Raw genomic sequence first — 19,721 nt, 5'->3', positions numbered from 1 at the left:
TGTTTTGTACAAACTACAGGGCTTTTTATAACAGCGAATGTTTGAAACAATGAAATGGTTAGATGTTACGTTAGGACATACTATGGGGCCATTTAGTATTAAGCATGATATGTGTATAATTTAATGGAGAAACCATGTACAATGGAAAACAAGATAGAAAAATTGTACTTTAAATATGGTTACAAACTTTGTAGAGAACATAGCTACAGGTGTGTACACACCTGTAATCCTGTACTTGGGAGTTTGAGGCAGGAGGATGATGATGTTGAGCTTGAGGCCAGCCTGAACTACCAGGTAAGTATGAAGTCAGGGTTGAAAACATAACGAGATTTTATCTCAAATGAAAACGACAGAAGTAGAGAACATAGATTAAATGGAAATTAAGCCAAATAAAACAAAGATTGCAATCTTTGAGAAGTGGGACTTGGGTAACTTTTAAAGCTATTTTTCTACATTGCCTTATGAATTATTTTCAAAACTAAAAGTAAGAATTTATGTCTGAAGTATTCTTTGCATGAGCTGAAGTATCTGTCACTGGATGCTGGGGTTCTGGCTTTATGTGCTAGAATTAACATCTGAAGAGTCTTAAGTTTAAGTTGAATGAAAATAAAAAGGAGAAAATGCATAACATATTTGACATGTAAATGGCTGTGGGGTAGTTGTCATCCTGCTTCGCTGACTTATCCTTTAGAAGACAGCTGTGGTGGTTTGAAAAAAAATGGCCTCCTTAGGAAGTGGCACTATTAGAAGGTGTGGCTTTGTTGGAGGAAATGTGTCACTTTCAGGGTGGGCTTTGAGGTCTCCTATGCTCAAGTCAAACCCAGTGTGGAACAGAGTTCTTCTGCTGCCTTTGGATCAAGATGTGGAACTCTCAGCTCCTTCTCCAGCACCAAGTTTGCCTGTGTGCTGCCATGTGCCACCATGGTGACAATGAACTGAACCTCTGCTGTAAGCCACCCCAATTAAATGTTTTCCTTTGTAAGAGTTACCGTTGTCATGGTGTCCTGTCACAGCACTAGAAACCCTAACTAGACAACAGCCTTTCCCCAGTTTCCTGTTCTCTTCAACCTTTAACTTGAGATTCCCATTTTCTGTATATTTGTTGTTGTTTTTTGAGGGAATAATTTTTCTGTATTTCCTAACTAGTGTTGAAGTCCTAAGCTGAAGTAATCTTCCAGCCTTCTGAGGACCTGAGACTTAACTCATACACTACTTTGACCAACTACCCCAGGCTGTTTCTAGGATTGCCTATCTAACTGGAACCTCAGGAGACAGGCACTCTCTTTCTAAGACAAAGACCAGATGTTTTGTTACCTGCTGTAGCAATGGTAGACTAGTAGGGAGTGATGGCACAAACCAGATATCCAGGCTCTGGAGAAGCTATGGCAGGAGAATTGAGAGGTCAAGGCCAGGCTGAGTTGCAACCTGAAACCCTGATTCGTAAAACCAAGAAAAACTTAGGTATAGCATGCCTTAGCTGCAAGGAGCACAGGGGCTCAGAGCTTACTGTGCTGCCCCCATCGGACCTAGGGCCACAAAACTGATGTGAAAAGGTTGGTGGTCATGCTGCAGGTTGTACTCAGAGGAATGAGGTTTTTGTCTCTGACCAGCAATCTCATGTCTTCTGACAGTATCCAGGAAGTGGAAACAGGCTAGTTTATTAGCTTATAATAGTCACATCAAAATCCCAGACCTGACATCCACGTTCTGAAAACACAAATTTCTTTTAATTTTTCCCAAGAAAGCTATTTTATACATTTTATAAATTTACCTATCAATAGGTCCCAATCTCATCTTGGTTTTTGGCTTCTCAAAGATAAAAGTTCTGTACAGTATTAATTTTTTTCATGAAGGTTCTTTGTCTCTTTAGTGTCAACTATTCTTGTTAACTTTCTTTTTTCATGTATAGCATTTGTGGCATATGCTTTTAAGTGAAGCAGCATAATATCTCTTGTCCACACTCTGTAACTGTGCATTTTAACTGCCCAGATTGCCTCATCTAAATTAATACTATGGGCATAAAATATGTATCAAACCATTAGCTTCTAGTAGGTTGTGTTTTTCTAACTTATGTAAACTGGTCATATCTTATCAAGACACGAGAACCCTAGGTCATGTATTTATGCACATGCAAAACACACACATACACACATAAAATAAAAATAAAAATGGGAAATAGTGAAATAAGCTTCATATCTCCACACTGAAGGCCATGTAACAAAACCAACATTGACTCCCATAAAACTAGGCAGTGCCTTCATCCCCTCAGTCATTCTCCCCATTGTCAATTGTATCTGAGATTTAAGATTTTCTTTAACAATGAAAAACAGTCACCAGGGAAACTGAGATTCACTTTTGGGGTCCTTAGTCTCATTAATAAAAAGAACTTGGAAATGGGCTCAAAAGGAAGCTCAGGACAATGTTTCTAGAGTTTAAGAGAAAAACAGTGCAGATTAGGTGATAATTATGACAGCTGCCAGGAGGATGGAGAAGTCACACCCATCAAATTAGGCATGGAATAGAAATGAGAGTTTTTTAAAACAGGATCAAGATATTCTGAGGAGTGGATGTGAGTTAGTGAACTGAGGAGAGAACCTCCAAACCATCCGGGCACTGGGTGCATGGTTTTTTATAACCTCCCTCCTTTCGTGCTTGTATGTTCGAGGCTTTGTTTAACATATTCTCTGTTCATGAGATGATGCCACAGGGAGGAAGGGCTTCTAGCCTTGCTCTGAAGACTGTGTATGATAAGACTTTGCTTCTTTGCTGCTAATATTAAGTTAGCCTTTTTAGTTGCTATTGTCCATCATAGCATCAAGCCAGGTTTTGCTAGGACAGTAAACTCCACACATCTGCTATTCAGCTTAAAACTGTCTGTAATTCACTCATCCATCTCTTCCCGAGTTTCTGCTCTCCAGTACATTTCTTTTTCCAATCAAACCAATGCTGGTCTTAATTCGAAATTTGAATTACATCTGGTACAGTTTGTACACTCCAGGAGATATATGTATGTGTAATACCTTTGTCAGCTTGCAAAGTGCTTATTGATGAGATGTCATGAAAATGGCACAAAGAAGTGTATATAGGAGATGCCTTTGTGTAACCATCCTAGAGCCCTCACAAAGTAAGCGTGGCTTGCAATCCTTTTCCTCAAATCATTTTTTAAGTGTGTATGTGTGCGCTTGTGGGAGAGAGAGAATGTGTATGTGCACACACATGTGTGAAGGACAGGGGTGCACATATCTTCCTCAATTGTTTCTCTATTTTGTGTTTTGAGAAACGGTCAATAGCTGGACTTGGGGCTCAATGGTTGGCCAGGCAGGCTGCTCAGCAAGCCCCTGGGATCTGCTTGTCTACACTTCCTTCAGCACTGGGGTTACCTCTCTGGACTTTTTACATAGATTCTAGGGATCTGAACTCACATCCTCATGCTTGCACAGTGTAGAGAGAAGCCTTTTCTTTGTCAGCCACTTGCCAGTCACCTGGGCTCTGCCGCGTTGTAGTTCCCAAATAACACACAAGACATGGTATTAATTATGAAGCTGTTGGCCTTGCTTGTTTCTTACTGGCTAGCTCTGACTTAAGCATTTATCCCATAATTGTTAATCTTACCGGAGCAAAGTTCTAGACATCTTATTTCTCTGGCAGGCTACATTGTGACTCCCTGTGTTTCTCCTACCCAGAGTCCTCCTGGACTCCTAGTCCCACCTACCTTGCTTCCCTATTGGCCAACAGTGCTTTATTGACACATACACAGGACTTCCCCCATCAGCCCATCAGCCCATCAGCACAGGAAGCACTTTGCTCACTGAGCTGTCGCCCCAGCCTTCCTACTCTTTAAAAAATGACACAGAAAAGGTACTTGTCTTTGTTTTAGAGTGTTGTCTTCTGTGCCCTCCACTCTGCCTCACAGAAGAACTGTGATGTTGGAAATTGGAAACAATCTTACTAACAGACATTTCATTAAATTTCAATGAGATAATTAAGGAAACTCATCTTCAAAAATATATATTTGTTTCGGCAACTAGGATGTTGCTTCATTAGGCAATGACCAGAATGTTAAATGGAGGCAACTTGAGCTTGTCCAATCAGTAGCTCCAGAATCTGCTTGCAGAAAGGAACTCCATGAAGCTGAAATGGCAAGGGTCTGCTGTCGAGGAAGCTAATTGGTTTGGAACATTAATAAATTATGCTTGCTATTCATGTCAAAAAATGTTCAGAGAGAAGAGATGACTATTTTGGATCTATAAGAGCCTTGCACTCTGCCACACAATATTAAAAATAAAAAGCATATCCTTAGACTCCAACTCCTCTTTCTACTGGAAAAAGGAGAGATAAGAGCTAAATCACTTGGTGGTGTTTTCTTATATTATTATGGGTTTGATTTGGCATTTCCAGGCAATAAAATATCACTACGGCATTCTCTCATGTAAAACGTGTATTACCAGGACCAATGTTAGGATTAGGTGAGAGAGAGAGAGAGAGAGAGAGAGAGAGAGAGAGAGAGAGAACCCTACTGGGTCACACTACTTTCTCTGCATTGAATAGGAGGCCTTTTGTCTCTGACCCAGCAGTTGCATGCTGAGATTGACAGATGCTACTGTGCTGTGATCAGACTTAGATTAGACACTGTAAACTACAATCTTCTGTAAACAGATTTCCCCCTCCAACTCTCTTTGGTAATTTGTATAAGAAGGCAGATGGGCTTGGAAAATTCACTGTGGAACATTCTTAGCAAACTCATTTGCTACATCTTCAACTCAGCATTCTTCCTTGAAGTTTACTGCTCTTCTGGGTTCTTTGTGGGTTTCCTCTGCCTGTGTCTCTGACTATTTAATCATCTCACCCTAGAACTTGTTTGGATAATCTTGTCATTGAGTTATGTTGCTTTCGTCAGTTGTTCCTAACTAAAGCTTAAGATCTGTGGAAGGGTTTGGTATCTCTGTTTAATGCCTTTCCCATGCCCTGTAAGTCTCTAGCATAGTAATTTTATAATAGATCCTGAGGTAAGTGGTCATACTGTTTGGAAGTATTTCAAAGTGTTGAAGTTACAGGAAATGGGACCAGCTTATATATTCACCAACAGATGAAAGAACAAAGAGACGTAGACACAGTGGAGTTTCTGAAGCCATAATGAAAACTCAAAAGACATATGTAGGAAGGTGAGTTCAATTAGAAATCATTGTGTCAAATGAAATAAGCCAGGCCAAGAAAGACAAATGCTACAAGGTTTTCTCATATGTAGAACCTAAATTTAAAAACTACACATTCTATATATGTGTGACTTTAGGTCATGAAACTAAAAAGGGGATCATGAGAGGTGAAGAAGAGATTTTAAGGGAAGTGGGAAATGGGAAGATAGAAAACATGTAACAACGAGCAAAGCGAATGAGTGTTTGGAAAAAGGAAGAGAGACATCTGTGAAGGGAGAGGGCAATGGAGGCAGGAAATGAAGCAGAATGAAATACAATGACATGGATGCATGAAAGTATCGCTACATAGTATGCTGACCCAAGCAATTCATAAAGGGGAAGGTGGCTGAAGTTAAGAAAACAGGCATTTTAAGCTATCTGTGTTAAATTGAAAAATCAGCTACAGTTAGTTGGTTTAGGTCAAAAGTCCCAACTTTTGAGCTTAGCACCATTGTTTTGTTAATCTAGTGATTTTTTAGTAAATGATTTACCTTCTGTGTATTGATCAAAAATTCATTAATCAATAGTTTTTTGTTTGTTTGTTTTTGAGACAGTGTTTTTTATGTAGCCCTGGCTTGTCTAGAACTCGGTATGTAGGCCAGTCTGTCCTCCAACTCACAGAGACTACCTGCCTCTGCCTCCCAAGTGCTGGCATTAAAGGCATGCACCAACATGCATGACCCTTGTTAACTTTTTATCAAAAAAAATCCTAAAACAGATTCTTAGTGCTTTTGTGTTGCTATACCAAAACACTTAAGAAGGACAATGCATTTTTTTAAAGAGAGATTCACTTGGTTCACAAGTTTAGTGGCTAGAAAGTTCTAACACGTATACACTGTTGGCTGTGGGAAGTTGTGACGAGGATGGGGGTGGTTAGCAGGCTGGTGCAGAAGATCAAGCAGTTGACTATCTCTTGAGTTTTAACAATACTCTTTCTTACCTAATCCAGTCCTGTGATGCCCAACCCACTTTCTGTGAGAATGTCACTAATCCATTAGTCCCATGTAAGAGCGGTGTCCCCGTGGCCAACACATCTCTTAAAGGCCTCCCTTTCCTCGATACCCCTACACTGGGGACTAAAAGCTTCAACATGGGTCTCGCTGGGCACAAACCATTCTGGCAGCATAGAAAGTACAACTAATCTGCACCAGTGGCTCTTCAAATGTGGAACCTTGGGCAGTATTTAGCATTAGTGTCATTCCCTGTTGCCGTCAAGATGAAACTAAAAGCTGGAGGGTTGCTGGGAACTGAGACAGATGGTCGCGTTGAGTCTGCCCCTGGGAAGCAGAGGGGTGCACACTGGCTCTCTGTTTTCTCCTTCCCCCTTTTTCATTCGAAACACATTCAGGGTGGGCCATCGGTCCTTAGTTAGTCCTTCCGGAAACGCCCTTACAGACTGGTTCAGACTGTTTCTCCTAGGAGATTTTAAATCCTGTAAAGACGGTGATGAAGATTAACCAGCGCAAACATCAACTGGGAACTTATTTTTTTAAAAAATGCATGTTATCGAGCCTCACCCCAGAGCCACTGAATCAGAAACTCTGCCCTTTAACAAGCCTGCCAACAAGCCCTCCAGGTGATTCTGATGTATGGTAAAGGTTACGAGCTGCTGATGTGGGGCATAAGCAAATCCCCAGCCTAGACTCTACATCACAGCCTCGGCACTGAGGATAGCACAGTAATTTCACAATTGCCCTTTAAATCCAATGCCTTGCGTTTTAGCTTTAAGACTCCGTAGAATGGCTCACCATTGCATCACATGGAAGCCTCCAGATACTACTCACAGAATTGCAGCTCCCAGGATCCTATAAAGTACTGGCAATTAAGGAGTGGAAAAAAATCTTTGTCAGGGTGAACAAAGACTATGTAACAGATAAGGGATTAATTTCCAGTGGCAGTCTCCTACTTCTGTATTCATAACGTTGTATGCATGCTAGGCTACCCATGCACCATCTGCTGGTATACATTAGGTAATTGGGCACCCAGCAGCCCCATTTGCATGCAAAGGTGGTTGCACACCTCACATTACAAGTCTAAAATTAAAGTCCAGGAAGAAGCAGGCTGAAGGCTTGCAGCTAGGAAAATAATGAGATAAGGAAAAATGGCTTCAGTTAATCAGCACTTTTGGCCTCTACTGTTCTGTCTTTGCTAATTTGCCCTTAGAAATGGGACATCCCAGGTGGGAGAAGGCCTTCTAAGAGCATTTAGGGTTTTTGTTTTAAACCCGTACTTATAAGATGGCTGCATTTATCCACAACATTTTCTCCCAAGCTGCACCCATATGTATGCTGCAGTCTGTTACTGTACTGTATCTCTGCTTTACGAAGCATTCTTGCTCTGGTGGGACCACATGCATGGGCTCAAAATGAGCCATCCCAGGGCAGACTCACGGCTGGCATCTGTGATACTGAACTTCATCACACTCTCACAGTGAGCCAGTCACTGGCACAGATCTGGAATACATATCACTGAAGCCCACCTCTGCCTTTAAAGGTTCACAGTGTCTTACGTAGCTCAGTATTTCTGGTGTCTCCGTGTGGAATATTTTTACTTACAGAAAAGGCTCTGTGGCTGAAGTGCTTGCTATGCAGGCTTGAGAATCTGACTTTGGATTCCCAGCACCCCAGGGAAAACCCAGCATGTAGTGCTGTGCCTCTACCCCAGAGCTGTTAGGGAGGGGCATGGAAGGAGCAGAGATGCAAGGAGGTTCTCTGGCCAGCCAGTCTAGTCAAAATAGGACTCCAGGCTCAGCAAGACATTTCCTCTCAAAATAGAAGGCGGCGAGGAACAGGACATCAGTGCCAACCTCAGATCTTCACACACACATGCACAGGCAAGTGACCCAGCGCATGCAAGGATGCACACACATGTTTGCACCTTACCTGCTACAGAAAGAACAAAGGAAAAAAGGAAATTTTCTCTTGAGTCCCATGTTTGCACTGTTCTTGGTCCTGATTATGTTCAACCTGTGTCGCCAGGGGAATGAGGAGCCCAGGGGATCAAGGCTCATACGAATCAAAACCTAAAACCACAAGAAACAGACAAGTTGGTAGTCACAAGTGGGCTAGTCAGAGAGGATGTGGCTGCATGGCAAAAGACTCAGACTCGTGTTTGTCTGAACAAAGAATGCGTCGGATGTCCCATTGTTTCTTTTTGTCCTAAAGTAAGTCTACAAGAGAAGAAAAAAGTCTTAAAGAGATTGACTCACATGCGCCACCTAGAGGAGTGATGTCCTACAAGAACAGTCTACCAAGAAGCAGTGGTGTTGGAGTTCAGCAGTAAGTAGTTACCATGCCCATTGCTTTGTATTTCTTTATTTGACTCTGCCCATGCACCTTTCACCTAGATTGAAAGGTACCAGAAAACAGGGCAAGTTCTTAAGAATGGCTATCTTCCCCAATACCTGTCAGATGGTATTAGAAGGAGGATGGGTGGTGCCTTAGATGCCTTGGGAATTTGTCATGATGATAACCACTGTTCTCTTCATTCCAGCACAGGCACGCACACCTTGATAGCACCGAATGAGAGCCGAAGGCAGAAGATGCAAAGAAGTATGCACACATATTCCTACCAGAGTCAATGTTTCTTGTTTGCCTTATGATTGCTTCTTTAAGTATTTTTATTTTCTGATTTACAGAGATTCATTGGGTCACACTAAAGTCTTTAGGATTTTTAGCAGTTTTAATTATACTTGTAAAATTATTCTATTGTTAGCACTTCTAAAACGGTTCCTCTACATTAGTAACATAACTCATGGCACTAGTGAGTGTACATTTTAGATTTTTCTTGGATTTAAAAGAACTTCACACCTGTTGTTATTGCTTGGCTCTGGTCCCTGATATATCCAAAAATTGGTGATATTTTAATGGCTCCATGAATACTTTCGAAACAGACAAGCTGTATATGAAAAAGATCATAAGGGACTTGTGCCTTTTCTGATACGTTCCATCTTTCCTTAATGGACATTTTTTTCTTTAGCCTCTATATTCCCATACTTCTGTAACAGTCAATCTACCCTCCATGGTTTTATCTATGTAACCACTTTTTTTTCTAGATAATAACCCGAATGTCAGGGACCACATCTTAATCTTTTACTGTGTTCCTTGTATTTTGGGCATGAGCAACAGGTTTAACCGGGGCACAGTAAATACAAATGCTGCCTTCTAATGCTTTAGCATTATATTTAGTTGACAGGAGAGATAACATTCATTTCGTTCACAAGGACACTGTGTGCCTGTCCATGGCAGGTGCACAGCTAGCTCTGGAATTCTGTGTTCTCCCTTATTAGGTTATTGGTAGGGAATTCAGTGACTAATGAGGACACAATGGCACAGCCAGGGAAGTATTATCAAAAGGGACCACACTAGAGAAGTATCAACCTGGGTGGTACAGTGAGTCAATACAGAAAATGACAGCCATCTGCAGTGACTACGGGAACCGCAGACACTATCCATAGTACCCCAAGTTCCAACATCATTCAGACCTCCAGTTCAAATTTCTAACAGGGCTTTAATAGTCAGAATCACCCGGGTTTTTGAAGTGCTTCAGACTTTTTGAAAATGTTTATTAATGGTCTTTTGGGACAATCCAATCTGAGAGATTAGGTTATATGTTGGAGCAACAGATCTAAACCTCCCAGGCTCCCCCTGCTGTCTCAAACTCTGAATACCAAGATGTGGAGCAGGGGTGCCACAGCACCGGGCAGAGCCTCCCTCCCCAGAGTTGCAGCCAGCTTGGGAAACACTAAAAATAAGGCAAATATCGGCACCAGAATTCTTTGGGGGATGTATATTTACCTGGATCTTATTGACATATGAATATTCTAGTTTTTGTACACATTTGCTAAAGAAAACCTTTTGAAATAATTCATGAGGTTTTAAGAATGTCAGTATTGGAGGGAAAACTATATTTCTTTGTGTTAGCAGGAGTTTAGCTGTTGTTCAAATTTGTACCTTCTGTGCAGACACTTGGAAATGATGACATGGGGTGGGTCAGGCATTACTCCAGGGGGCGGGGCTGGGAGGTATCATCTTTTCCTGGACATCTTGTCCTTTCACTCCCGAAACTCAGGATCTGCTATCAGCTAGCTGTTTTGATGTTTGGAATGACCAGGTTTCTTTCCAAACTCTAACTGTGGATGACTTGCTGTTTCTTACCTGTTTAGTTGCTGAGCAGGAACTGGCAGACCTGGAGAGGTGGAGGCAGCAGAACAGGCCTAAAGCAGTCTACTCGGTGCCACAACGGCTGGGTGAGTGGCAAATGGGAAGCCAGAGAAAGCAGGCAGGGTCACTCGCAGATCCCGCTAAGACCCACCACATCCGCCTTCCTCCATGCACCGATGCTTGTTCTGGGGGTGTACTGCTGGAGTGGGAGACACCTGACAGGAAACATTTCAGCGTGCAGGTAGATTGTTGTTTCTGGCTTTATGTAAGGAGCAAACGCATCTGCCACAGTTGTGTGGGAATAAAGTGATGGCTTAATTGGCAAATAATTTAGAGCCTCTTAGATGATCAGCTCTGAAGAAAGCTTACCTGGGGCGCTGCATATGCCCTGTCACAGCATCGTCAGAGAAGTCATCACAGCATATTCATCGTGGCAGTTAGATGCTAATGTGACAAAAATGATGGGAGAGTCAATTTGGAAAGCAAAATGAGAGTGATCTGGGGACCCAGCTGTGGGTTTAAAGATAGATGTCGCCTGAGTTTTCATGCTAGGACTGGGGACAGGTGCTGCCTGTGTGATGAGCTGTCTAGACTCCCAGCGTGGGGTTTCAGACCTTTAGAGGGGATGCCCCCCAATGGGAGTCACTTGCTTCCTGTCTTGACTTCTCTTCACAGCCAAAGTTTGTCACATAAAGGTTTGGCATAGTTCCAGTTGACATAAAGATACGTTGAGTTAGAAGCCACCCACTGCCACAACAGTTCTAGAGACATGATAAAAAATAAAGCTAATTTGGAAATCTCTTAATGAGTGGACGGAATAGAACTATAGCTGTCACTCTACATATTTACCTTTAGCAGAATAAGCCAGACTTGAGGAACCCAGTCCAAACCCAAACCTGCTCTTCTTAACAGGTCCTCTCAAGCAGTCTTTCCCATAATTTTGAGGTGAGGTAAGAAAGTACAGGGGTTTTTTTGGGTCGGGGAGAGATGCCTTTTGAGACAGCCTCATTTCTAGTGATCAGTGCTCAGTCCTAGGCACTGGTCAGATTTGGTCACCTCCAGGATGGCTTTAGCTGTGGACTCTTTCACGAGAAAGTGAAGACAACCCTGTTACATCCTTTCTCCTCCAGTTCAGGAAGACAGCCAGCCATGATGCAGCCACTTCCTTTGCTGAGACAGGGTCTCACAGCCCGGGGAAGTCTTTGGTCCATGAACCTCTTGTCTCTATCTCCCTAGTGTTGGGGTTGCAGGTTTGCCACTCTGTGCCCAGCTTCAGCCTCATCTTCTCGAGGACCTATCCTGCCCTGGACTTGGGGCTTTAGGCTCAGATTCTCAGCATCGACTTTGCTACCAGAAATGCACGATGAGGATGATTTTCATTAAGCCTCTCCATCGTCTTGGTATGAAACCTTTCTTTCCCAGACACAAACACAGAGGTGCTGGAACTTATGAAGGCATCCTTCCTCAGCTTCCAACCTCCCTCACGCAAACTCCTTCATAGACTAAAGGGAGTCTCTAGAGCACACCCTTTGAACTGGTTTTTAGTTCTTCCTTCTGGATCTTTCTCTGGGGGCTGGGTACCACCTCATTTTGGAATTTGGAGAACTCAGCACCTGTTGTTTTTCAGCCTTCGAAGAAAATGAGCAAGATCTCTGTGCTTGTCTGCTGGCTGTATGAAGCTGTCTTAGTTAGGGTTTCTGTTACTGCAACAAAACACCCTGACAGAAAAGCAAACTGGAGAGGAAAGGGTTTATTCAGCTTCCATTTCCACCTTGATGCTCATCACCAAAGGAAGTCAGGGCAGGAACTCAAGCAGGGCAGGAACCTGGAGGCAGGAGCTCATGCAGAGGCCATGGAGAAAGGCTGCTTACTGGCTTGCTTGCCCTTGCTTGCTTAGTCTGCTTTCTTTGTGCTTGTTTTATTTTTGTTTTTGTGTTTTCAAGATAGGGATTCTCTGTGGCCTGGAACTCGCCTTGTAGAACAGGCTGGCCTTGAACGCACAGAGATCTGCATGAGACACCACTGCCTGACTTCAGCCTATTTCTCATAGGACCAAGAACTATCAGCCCAGGGATGGCACCGCCCATAATAGATTGACCGCTCCCCATTGGTCATTAGTTGAAAAAAATGCCTTACAGATGGACCTCATGGAGGCATTTCCTCAACTAAGGCCCCTTTCTCTGTGATGACTCTAGCTTGTATCAAGTTGACACACAAAACCATCCAGTAGAGAAGTATTTACAAACAGTCAGGTGTGAAGGCAAATTATAAAGTATATTAGCCCTTAAAATGTGTTTTGATAAAAATTAAAAAATACTTAAACATTTGGCTTCTGCTGCTTTTTAAACTCTTAATTTATTGCCTGTGTCTCTATCACTTAAAATACTGGAAGGATTATAGGAGCTCCAGAGAGTAGTGTAACAATAACTATAAAGTTTCATCATCCCTAATTCTTTTTCATATTCCCTAACAGTAACATAATGTTCCACCTGAACTGGCCTCATGTACCTCAGAAGAAAACTACCTTCGGTGTCTGTATCAGATCAATTATAAAAACCTCAGTATAAATACAAATTGTTTTCATGCAAGTTTTGTGACAGTGATGCTAAAGAGAGCTGGCACTTTTAGTAACCAAAGCACCAGAGAATTGTTGCAAAGTAGTCTTTCTTTTTAAAAAGAAAATTTATTTTTATTTTATGTGTGTGGGTGTTCTCAAGCATGCAGTGCCTACAGAGGCAAAAAGAGGGAGTCAGATCTTCTGGAATTGGAGTTTCAGCCAGTTGTTAGCTGTGATGTTGGTGCTTGGAACAGAACCCACATCGTCTGCAGGAACAGCTAGTGCTCTTAACTGCTGAGTCATTTATGTCTCTAGGCCACAAAATGAGTTCTTTTAATGTAAATACCACGTTTGTACAAACACTGAGAAGTCACTAAGTGACAGCTCTTAGACTGATTGTCAAGCTGTGATGCTTTCTAGCCTCAGATAATTTTGGTTTAACAGTGGGAGCAATCATTGGAAGTCATTGGAAGTCCTTGTTTTTGTCTTGAATACAAAAAAAAGCAGTAAATGGCATGATGATGGATTAACAATTACTAGCAGTAATATTTCCATTATATTTCAAAAGACTGGAATAGATGATTTTGGAGTGCTCAGTCCTAAAAGGAATATGTGCTACACTCCTCTCAAGGCTCAGGGATCATTGTGAAGAGGAGGCAGAAAGAGCAGAAGAACCGAAGTCTGTGGAGAATGACAAGGAAACATTGTCTTCTGCACACAGCAGCAAAGCTGCACATATAAGCACAGGGTGGTTGGGACAGTGTGTACAAAACCCATGCAAGCCCAAGCCAGACTGTACCAGCCTTTTTCTTTGAGGCCACCAACCAGCTCCCAAATCGTGACACAGAGACTTACTATTAGTTACCAGTGCCCAGGGCTTATCTTAGTTCTTATTTTAATCTGTTTCTTTTTATCTACATTTTGCCTTGGGACTTCTTACCTTTCTTTTTGTGTGTCCTAGTTTCCTACTTCTCATGTCTGTCTGACTGGCAGCTGCCTGGCTTCTGTTTCCGGGCATGTCCCTCCCTTTCTCCCTTCTTCTCTCCTTCTCCCCTTTTTTATTCTCTCTGTCTGTCAGCCCCACCTATCCCTCTCCTGCCTAGCTATTGGCCATTCCAATTCACCTTTTTTTTTAGACCAATCAGGTGCCGTAGGCAGGCAAGGTGAAACAAATGCCGTGCATCTTTACTTAGTTAAACAAATGCAGCATAGACAAATGTAATACACCTTTATATCGTTAAGAAAGGCAGTAGAAACAAATGTAATACACCTTCACATAGTTAAAGTAATGTTCTGCAGCACAAATAAATGTAACACATCTTTTCATAGTTAAAAAATATTCCACAACATCAGGCCAGATATCAGTATGGAGGGAGCAGTTGGGCACACAATTCTACCCCTAAACATGGAGCCATTAGCAATTGTTAGCTGCTGGGAAGTGTGTGTGTGTGTGTGTGTGTGTGTGTGTGTGTGTGTGTTGGTGTTCTCCAAGTGTGTAGTCCTTAGTAAGTTGACTGTTCTCCAGTGGGAGACCACACATCCAAGAACATATGGTCTTGAGGAATTTAAAAATTAAATAGAATGCAAAGTTGAATGGGTAGGGTATATCTGTGAAGAGTTGGGGAAATGAATAGGATCAAAACAAATTGTATGAAACTCTCAAAGAACTAATAAAAATATTAAGAAAAAAAGTGGTTTAGGTTTACAAAGAGTACATATGTCTGTAGTGCCAAGAATCCTGAGGGTGTGGGGAGGTTCCCTGCTTGAACACAGGAGGAGAAGAAAAACAAGTGACACATCATTGTCCATTGTTTATATTGGGGTAGGGAATGGTCATACTGAAGCAGGAGGAATGTTTCAGAATTCTTAGCACAGGCAGTTGCTTAATGTCTGGTGTGACCCTTCAGGTATGGTTTTGATGAAAATTTTAACGTTTACTGACTGAAACCCCTAGTGTTATCATCCTTTAAAGAACAAGATTTCATCTTTCCGTCCATCCATTATCTTTTAAATGACCACCAGTCTGAGAACTTGGGCTGTGTTCTGATGTCCCGGGGTACCGAAATGTTGGACTCCCACTGCAGACTTACCAAGCATTCATTAGTACCAGAAGCTGGCATTTCAGCTTAATATTCCTGTTTTACCTCCATGGCTTATTTATTTATTATTTATTTTCATTAGGTGGAAGCCAGTCTGAGTCTGAAGTGAGGCAGAAACAACAGCTCCAACAGATGCGATCTAAATACCAGCAAAAGGTCAGAATCCATTTCTTCTAGTTTAATTTCAGCAACAAATTTCAGTGCCAACATTTCCACATGACCATGAAATAACACAGTGACCCAAAATATAAAACCTTCAAATCAACTGCAAAGTATAATCCTCCAAATAAAAAATACCAGGAATCAAGAAGTAAAAAGGAAAATATCTGGAATTCTTACCCAGGCCACACACACTTTGATTAAAGGTCCTCCTTTAAATTAATTACGTATTAATTATAGTTTAAGATTGCTGTTTCTGTTCCCAGAATATGATTTTGTCTATTCCATATTAGTGATAAAAGTAGTACAAAAGTGATTGAAGATAACCAGTGACTTTTTACAATAAATATCATAAGTTTTATAATTTGAAAAATTAAGTGCTTTCTCTTCCTGTGTGCATGAATGGATACACACACACACACACACACACACACACACACACACACACACACACAGACAGAGAGAGAGAGACAGAGAGAGACAGAGAGACAGAGAGACAGAGAGAGAGAGAGAGAGAGAGAGAGAGAGAGAGAGAGAGAGAGAGAGAGAGAGAGAGCAAGAGGGAGCAAGAGGTAGAGCATGTACTGGAGATATAGACAGACAGGCAGACAGGCAGGCAGGCAGATGGACAGACAGACAGACAGACAGTTAGACCCATGAAGAAACACCGAGATTCTCAGACAGGAAACGCAGCCTGGCCATTGTCTGAGATCTAAGTAGCTTAAAGTAACAACCTATAATCATGGAGAGGTGCAACACAAACAATACTGTAATTTGCCTTTCATCATAATTTTGTGTTCCTGAAGTTCAGACTGAAAAATGGTAACTGTTTTTTCTTTGTCCTCTGTAATCTCAATACAATTTAGCTAAAGAGAGATGAATCTATACGAATCAGGAAGGAAGCTGAGGAAGCCAAGCTCCAACACATGAAGGCAATCCAGAGGGAGAAGGTAAGCGGGTGGAGGGGAGGCTAGACGATGTTTGCTGAGGTCAGGCTTGCTTCCAGATGCTGTCAAGTGCTACTCATTTAACCCTTCCTGTACTCTGCGGAGGTGGCTATTGTGCAATTGTGTAATCTAAGAAATGACAGAGAGAGGAAAGAATAAGATGTCCAGAGGCCCACAGCTATAATGAGAATAACTGGGTTTCATATCCCAACACACTGGCCTCAGAGCTGGGTGTCTGAGTCACCAAACCCACTGCCTCGCCTCTCAGTAGTGTGCTTGGCTAGAAGGCAAAGCAACAGGTAAGAGAGACAGTCAGTGGGCCACTGTCACATTCATATCCAAAATAAGTTTTCCAGGGTGAGCGTGGTCAAGGTGAACACAGGCCTCTTACCACCGAGAGAAAGAGCGTACTCTGGTCTTTTAGTATCAGTGATATCAGACTTTCTCAATCTGGCAGCTGTGCTTTAGTTTTGATATAGCGTCCAGGGCCTGGGAAAAATGTCTTACAAATGCTTATTTGCTAGAGAACAAGAAGCAATACAGAGATGGTGCAACCTCCTCCCTTCCACAAACACCTGAAAGGAAGTCGGCCTTAGTGTTGGATGTTTGAGAGCAGGGGTTGACTCTTAGCAGCTTGTGTGACACCTGTTACAGATGTCCCCTTAGAGACACAACTGTAGCCTGCTTCTCTCTCTCTCTCTCTCTCTCTCTCTCTCTCTCTCTCTCTCTCTCTCTCTCTCTCTCTCTCTCCCTCCTCTTTCTCCCTTTCTATTTTCTTCCTCCCCCTCTTCCTTGTTTTTCTCCTTTCCTAGTTTCTTTCAAATATTAGGTGTTGTTTAAATCTCATTTTAAGCAAAAGACTTATTTGTTTGTTTATTCATTTTGAGACAAAGTCTCACTATGTAGCCCTTCCTATCCCAGAACACACAGAAATTACTGCCTCTGTCCCTTGAATGCTAGAATTAAAGGAATGCACCACCCCTCTACCTAGCTATAATACATGTTTTTAGCAGTTAGAGTTAAGGAAGCCAAAAGTTAATGTCTTATGGAACATTGGGCAGGAGTACAGGTTTCCTCCTCCCTGTAGGAATTCTCTTCTTTCTTGGGAACAGTCTAGTCATTCTTGGAAAGTCTCCATCATTGTTGTCCGACCTTGAGCAGGCTCCCAACACTTTCAAAATTCTTCCTGTAAAATGATTCTACAAGTCCAAGAGCAATTGTTGCCATAGAGATGCAGGTGGCAGCAAGCCTAGGCTTGCACACACAAACTGTAATAAAATGCTGGAAGTATATAAAAAGCACAGGTAGTTTATTTACAACTTTTGATTCACGGATCCTCTACTAGTTGGCTATCTGTTACATGGAAGATCTTCACTGAAGCTGCCTTTTCTCCTCCCCTTTAACTCGTACTTCTCTCTTTAAGACACTTCTGTTCTTCAATGCTTTCTCTTCCCCCTTCCCCCTTGAGAAGCTGAGCCTTTGGTCTGTGATTGTAGGAGGAGAACACCACCAGGAACCGAATTAAAGGCTAATAGAACCCGAAGAATTTTTGTTGTTGTTGCAGACTCTCCTCCAAGTCGTGTTTGGTGTCACTTAGTCCCTACAATTGGCTGACGTGTGGGTTGCTTACAGTTCATTTCTTCATGGCTCGACAACACATGTTCTTAATGTATGGGCGAAGCTCTGTTCTTTAACACTGAGTGAAAGCAGTCATCCCGCTTTCCAAGTCATACCACCACTTAGAGCGGCAGCAGCCTTTAGACACTGAAACATTAATTGGATTAGCCTTTCTAAACTGACAATCGCCATATAAATTTGGAAGTGATGGAGAGGGGCCAGCCCTCTAGCCTTTCTCATGAAAAGGGGAATGAGAAGAATTGGCATTACCTGGGATTTGTTGATGTGCACACTCTCGAGCCAGCCTTGGACCTATTGCAAATGGCATCCTGCCATGCTCCCCGAGTTGATTCCTATGCACATCGAAACACGCGGAGTATTAATTAAAATGGGCCTTGATTTATCGGGCTGATTCACTGTCACCAGTTGAACACTGTGAAGTATTTCTGTTGAATATGAATCTGTGGCTGTTCATGCTATGTATGCCTGTTTAGTAGCTTGTGTCAGACAGAAGAGTGGATATTAGCTATCTAGAAGTGACATATTCCACATTGCCAGTGTGATAATGGCTGGGAGAAGTGATAATGACTGTGCTTATGGAGCTTATGGAGCACTTAGTCTTTAAAATGCACAGCAAAAGCATGCAGGGACACCAGCCCTGGCAGGCGAATACTGGCCAGGAAGGCTGACCCTCCTCCCCCAGAAGGTGGATACTGGCCAGGAAGTCTGAGCCTCCTCCCCCAGAAGGTGGATATTGGCCTGGAAGTCTGAGCCAAGGCAGAGCCATGCAGCTACTGCCACCCAGGAGTCTGGCAATACCCAAGACACCTGCAAGGTGTCTTTCTTATTGTCACCTGTCAGTACATGAGTGGATTGGTGTATACATTAAAGCCAGTCACTTCTTCAAAGCCCCAGCAGTGACCACTGTTTGCCATGGGGATCAAGCTTTCCATATATCAGTCTTTGAAGGGCAGCTTCATATTTAAACTACAGTAATAGATTTTCATAGGTCACCACAATAATCTTTTCAGCTAGAATGAATGTTCTGAGAATGGATGTCCATCATACCCTGTTCATAATCATATTTATGAAATACTCATTTGATTTTTCCATATTTCCATGATACTCACAAACCTGAAAAATGAAAACCTTCCACCTCCATGTCAAAGACCTTCTCTACCCCTGGAATTAATTCCTCTGCTGTCTACTCATGTTTGAAATAGTCTACAATGCTATTTCTTTTCCAGATCCTTCCATCTAATTATCCCAATCTCTCTGTATCAACCTAACTTTGGAAAGTGTTAAAAACAAGATAGTCAAGTGACATCTAAAGCCTCTTCTTGATCCTCAAGCTGTGGCTACCAAAGTCACTTGCAGCAAGTGAAGTCATTGTGCTTTTTTATAGACTCCAAGAACAAAATTAATCTGAATGCTGTTCAGTGCTGTAGGTCCAAACCAGTAGAATATGAATTGTGCATATTAGATGCAAATGCATTCATATACTTATTTTTAGGGCATCATACTTTGATACTTTCTAGTTCCATAAGGCAAGTAGCTGCAAGGACTAATGGCTTTAAGGACAAAAATCAACATTCATATGAATATTTCATATGAGTATTTCAAATTCTGTAAACTTTCAAGCCACACCAGGAGTCTGAGAAATATGGTTCTTACCCTTTGCTCTTCTTTGGGGTGGCATTGGTACACGCATTATGTCTTTGGATATTGTAATGCTTTAGTTAATGAATCCCATAATATTGGAGTGAGAATGGTATCCCTGGAACCCAGGCATTAAGAGTGTAGGTTGTTAGTTTCCCTGGGGCCCAATGCCTTAATTATAAAATGGGTACAATAACAAGGACAGGAGAACTAAAGGGTGAATGTACAAAGTCTTCAGCACAATGGCTAGATCTGAGCTCTTCCATTTACTTATTTAGTTTTGGTTTCACTGTGTTGCTGGAGTTCACTATATAGACCACACTGCCTCT

The 19,721-nt window shown here is 42.1% G+C and overlaps 1 protein-coding gene across 4 annotated transcripts in view; it reads left to right on the top strand.

Moving 5' to 3' along the window:
- Epsti1 (epithelial stromal interaction 1) overlaps positions 1–19,721 on the top strand; it is a 103,651-nt gene that overhangs the window by 12,010 nt on the left and 71,920 nt on the right. For 3 of the 4 annotated variants that reach the window (XM_013114015.3, XM_021227674.2, XM_021227675.2), the window contains exons 2-6: positions 8,357–8,470; positions 8,685–8,743; positions 10,357–10,440; positions 15,093–15,166; positions 16,036–16,119. In XM_013114015.3, coding sequence (XP_012969469.1) covers positions 8,357–8,470; positions 8,685–8,743; positions 10,357–10,440; positions 15,093–15,166; positions 16,036–16,119 — 415 coding nt within the window. The remainder of the gene's footprint in view (positions 1–8,356; positions 8,471–8,684; positions 8,744–10,356; positions 10,441–15,092; positions 15,167–16,035; positions 16,120–19,721) is intronic. The other variant, XM_040757803.1, reaches the window with a different exon arrangement.

This window comes from Mesocricetus auratus, unplaced genomic scaffold (genome assembly GCF_017639785.1).
Source record: "Mesocricetus auratus isolate SY011 unplaced genomic scaffold, BCM_Maur_2.0 Super-Scaffold_2245, whole genome shotgun sequence".
Classification (NCBI taxonomy): Eukaryota; Metazoa; Chordata; class Mammalia; order Rodentia; family Cricetidae; genus Mesocricetus; species Mesocricetus auratus.
The sequence above is the reverse complement of the archived record's forward strand: the minus strand, read 5'-3'. Positions and strand labels throughout refer to the sequence as shown.